This window comes from Protobothrops mucrosquamatus, unplaced genomic scaffold (assembly GCF_001527695.2).
Source record: "Protobothrops mucrosquamatus isolate PMUCROS unplaced genomic scaffold, P.Mucros_1.0 scaffold3907, whole genome shotgun sequence".
NCBI classification, from domain to species: Eukaryota; Metazoa; Chordata; class Lepidosauria; order Squamata; family Viperidae; genus Protobothrops; species Protobothrops mucrosquamatus.
In genome coordinates, this window is record NW_015389852.1 from 71,084 (window position 1) to 75,081 (window position 3,998).

Below are 3,998 nucleotides of genomic sequence, written 5' to 3' on the forward strand. Positions count from 1 at the left end.
CTCAGCCAGGCACGCTGGCTCAGGAATTCTGGGAGTTGAAGTCCACGAGTCATGAAGGGGCCATATTTCTCCCATGCTGGCTCAGGAATTCTGGGAGTTGAAGTCCACGAGTCATGAAGGGTCCATAGTTCCCCCATGCTGGCTCAGGAATTCTGGGAGTTGAAATCCGCAAGTCATGAAGGGGCCATAGTTCCCCCATGCTGGCTGAGGAATTCTGGGAGTTGAAGTCCATAAGTCATGAAGGGTCCATAGTTCCCCCATGCTGGCTCAGGCATTCTGGGAGTTGAAGTCCATAAGTCATGAAGGGGCCATAGTTCCCCCATGCTGGCTGAGGAATTCTGGGAGTTGGTCCCCAAGTCATGAAGGGGCCATGGTTCCCCCATGCTGGCTGAGGAATTCTGGGAGTTGAAGTCTACAAGTCATAAAAGGGCCAAGTTTGAAGACACCTGTTTTAGTGCCTCCTTTGAAGAATTGTTCTAAGGCTGACTGTTCTACTGTTCTCTCTCTCTCTCTCTCTCTCCCTCCCTCCCTCCCTCTCTCTCTACTTTCGACTACCTTGAATGCCGTACAGCCGGTTGAGACGCGACCGCCGCCCTTCATCGGCGTAGGGGATCGATAACCAGGGCATCTCGCTGAAATACTGTTTGAACGACTCCTCCGACCTGCAGGGGACACAGGAATCAGAACAACAGAATAACAGAGTGGGAGGGGACCTTGGAGGTCATCTAGTCCAACCCGCTGCTCAGGCACGAGACCCTATATACCATTCCAGACAAATGGCTGCCCAATCTCTTCTTGAAAACCACCAGTGTTGGAGCATTCACAGCTTCTGGAGGCTTCACATGATCTTGATTCTCTGCCTCTATTAATGCAGCCTAGCACTGTGTTGGCTTTTTGGGCAGCTGCAGCAGACGGCTGACTCCTGTTTAAGTGATTGTCCACTAGGACTCCGAGGTCCCTCTCACAGTTGCTACTATTGAGCCATATTCTACACCTGTGTATTTGGTCGGTCTTCCTTCCTTCCTTCCTTCCTTCCTTCCTTCCTTCCTTCCTTCCTTCCTTCCTTCCTTTTCTTCCTCCCTCCCTTTTTATCCTTCACTTTTTTCTTCCTTCCTCTTTCATTTTCTTCCGCATTTCTTTCATTTCCCCTCTCTCCTTCTTCCTTCCTTTGTCCCTCCCTTCCTGTCTCTTTCCTTCCCTCCTGCCTTCCCTCCCTCCACTTCACTTATTTTCTTAACCCCTTCCTCGCTCCCTCCCTCCCTTTCCTTCATTCTCCAAATCTTTCTTCCTTCTTTCTTCCTCATTTTCTCTTCTCCTCTCTTCACTTTCCTTCCTCCTTCTCTCCTTTCTTTCCTCTCTTGCTCTCGTCCTCCCTCTTTATTCCTTCCTCCTTCCTTCCTTTCTTTTTCCTTCCCTTTTCTTTTCTTCCATTTCTCTTTTCTTCCCCTTCCTTCCTCCCTCCCTCCCTCCCTCCCTCCTTCCCTCTCTTTCTCCAATACTCAACTGATCTCCAATTCCACCCAGGTAATAAAAGGGGCTAAAAGCAAAAACAGGATTTATGCCCTTCCGTTTGGGATTCGTGGTGCAATTCGTACTTACCTGTCGGCACTAACGAAGATAATCTCGAATTTTTGACCAGCTTCTTTGATTTTCCGGTAGGATTCCACCAGAACCCGAGTCAGGCTTCTACAAGGCGGGCACTGCAGAAAGAAAAAGCAAAATAAAAATAAAATTAAAATTAAGCCAAACAGCCGAGGAATTAGGGAAGCTCTTGATATACTACAAAAAAGACATTTTTTTTGTCCCTTTCTCTCCAAGTGACAGAAATAACTAGAATAATATGGGATGCAGGCTGGCAAACCGATACACGCAGAGGACTAGAAACTTAAGTGGATTTTCCCTCACCAAAGTGCAGGGCTCCTAGGAAATGCAGACACAGAAGCCCCACTACAAGCTAACGATGAATCAGGAAACAGGGAGTCCTCAACTTACGACGTTTCATTGAGTGACCATCCAAAGTTACAACGGCACTGAAAAAAGTGACTTACGACCGTTTTTCACACTTACGACCGTTATAGCATCCCCGCGGTCAGGTGACCAAAATTCAGATGCTTGGCAATTGACTCATATTTATGACGGTCGCGACCTTCTGACCAGCAAAGTCAACGGGGGTAAGCCAGATTCACTTAACAACTGTCTTGCTGAATTAAGAACGGCGTTGATTTGCTTAACGACGGTGGCAAGGAAGGTCATAAAATGGGTCAAAATTTGTTTCACAAACGTCTCGCTTAGCAACAGAAATTTTGGGCTCAATTGTGGTCATAACTTGAGGACTACCTGTAAGGATTCAGAAGTCCGGTCACATGACCTGTTTCCCCCCACCCCCCGGAACCATCAGATCTTTGAGTCCAGGTCATAAGTCATAAGTCGAGAATTGCTTGTAAGTTGGATTCATCTGCATAGGCCCACTGTTCGCTCGTGGAACTCATTGCCACTGTATATGGAGTGGTGGGCAGAGTGAGGTCCAGCGTTCATGTGGCTGTTTGCAATGGGAACGCCCTGGAGCCTGAAGCTGAAACTAGATTTTTGCAATTTCAAGGAATAACAATAATAATAATAATAATAATAATAATAATAATAATAATAATAATAATAATAATAATAATAATAATAATAATAATAATAATAATAATAATAAAGTTGGAAGGGACCTTGGAGATCATTTAGTCCAACTCCCTGCTCAGGCAGGAAACCCCTATACCATTTTGGACAAATGGCTTTCCAGTCTCTTCTTAAAAACTTCCAGTGAGGACAAATTCAGGGAAAACTCGGATTCAAATGGAGACCCCAGAGAAGAAGGGGGGGGGGCTTACCCAGTGCGCAGAGAAGTAAACCCCGACATGGGAGCCTTCCAGGACGCTGCTCTCGAGGGGAGGCCCGCTATTTCGGAGAAGGGGGCCGGCCACCACCTCGCCGAACGGCCGAGGACCCCAAGGGAACTCCAGCCCTGGGGGAGGAAAGCAGAAAGAAGGGAGGGGGTCAAGAGAGGCTGCTGAGAGGTATGGTTATTGATTGAATTAATTAAAATTCCATCCATCTCTCACCATGAATGAGTCTCAGATGGATCTAGTGGTTAAGGCAATAGGTTAGAAACTAGGAGAGGGTGAGTTCTAGTTCTGCCGGATGGATGACTTTGGGCCAATCACCAGGAGACGGTGAGTTCTAGTCCCACCTTAAGCATAAAGGCCAGCTGGGTAACTTTCGGCCAATCACCAGGAGACGGCGAGTTCTAGTTCTGCTTTAGGCACAAAAACCAACTGAATGACTTTGGGCCAATCACTAGGAATCAGTGAGTTCTAGTCCCGCCTTAGGCACGAAAGTCGGATGGGTGACTTTTGGCCAATCACCAGGAGACGGTGAGTTCTAGTCCCGCCTTAGGCATGAAAGTCAGATGGGTGACTTTCAGCCAATCATCAGGAGATGGTGAGTTCTAGTCCCGCCTTAGGCATGAAAGTCGGATGAGTGACTTTTGGCCAATCACCAGGAGACGGTGAGTTCTAGTCCCGCCTTATGCATGAAAGTCAGATGGGTGACTTTCAGCCAATCATCAGGAGATGGTGAGTTCTAGTCCCGCCTTAGGCATGAAAGTCGGATGGGTGACTTTCGGCAATCACCAGGAGACGGTGAGTTCTAGTCCCGCCTTAGGCATGAAAGTCGGATGAGTGACTTTCGGCCAATCACCAGGAGACGGTGAGTTCTAGTCCCGCCTTATGCATGAAAGTCAGATGGGTGACTTTCAGCCAATCATCAGGAGATGGTGAGTTCTAGTCCCGCCTTAGGCATGAAAGTCGGATGGGTGACTTTCAGCCAATCATCAGGAGATGGTGAGTTCTAGTCCCGCCTTAGGCATGAAAGTCGGATGGGTGACTTTCGGCCAATCACCAGGAGACGGTGAGTTCTAGTCCCGCCTTAGGCATGAAAGTCGGATGGGTGACTTT

At 47.9% G+C, this 3,998-nt stretch overlaps 1 protein-coding gene across 1 annotated transcript in view; it reads right to left on the reverse strand.

Annotated features, from left to right (window-relative positions):
- The window catches only part of NXN (nucleoredoxin), a 30,353-nt gene that overhangs the window by 21,193 nt on the left and 5,162 nt on the right, over window positions 1-3,998 (reverse strand). Inside the window, exons 3-5 of the mRNA XM_015827729.1 lie at window positions 2,874-3,007; window positions 1,600-1,700; window positions 556-662 (exon numbers count right to left, since the gene is read on the reverse strand). Of these exons, the coding sequence (XP_015683215.1) occupies window positions 556-662; window positions 1,600-1,700; window positions 2,874-3,007 (342 nt within the window). The remainder of the gene's footprint in view (window positions 1-555; window positions 663-1,599; window positions 1,701-2,873; window positions 3,008-3,998) is intronic.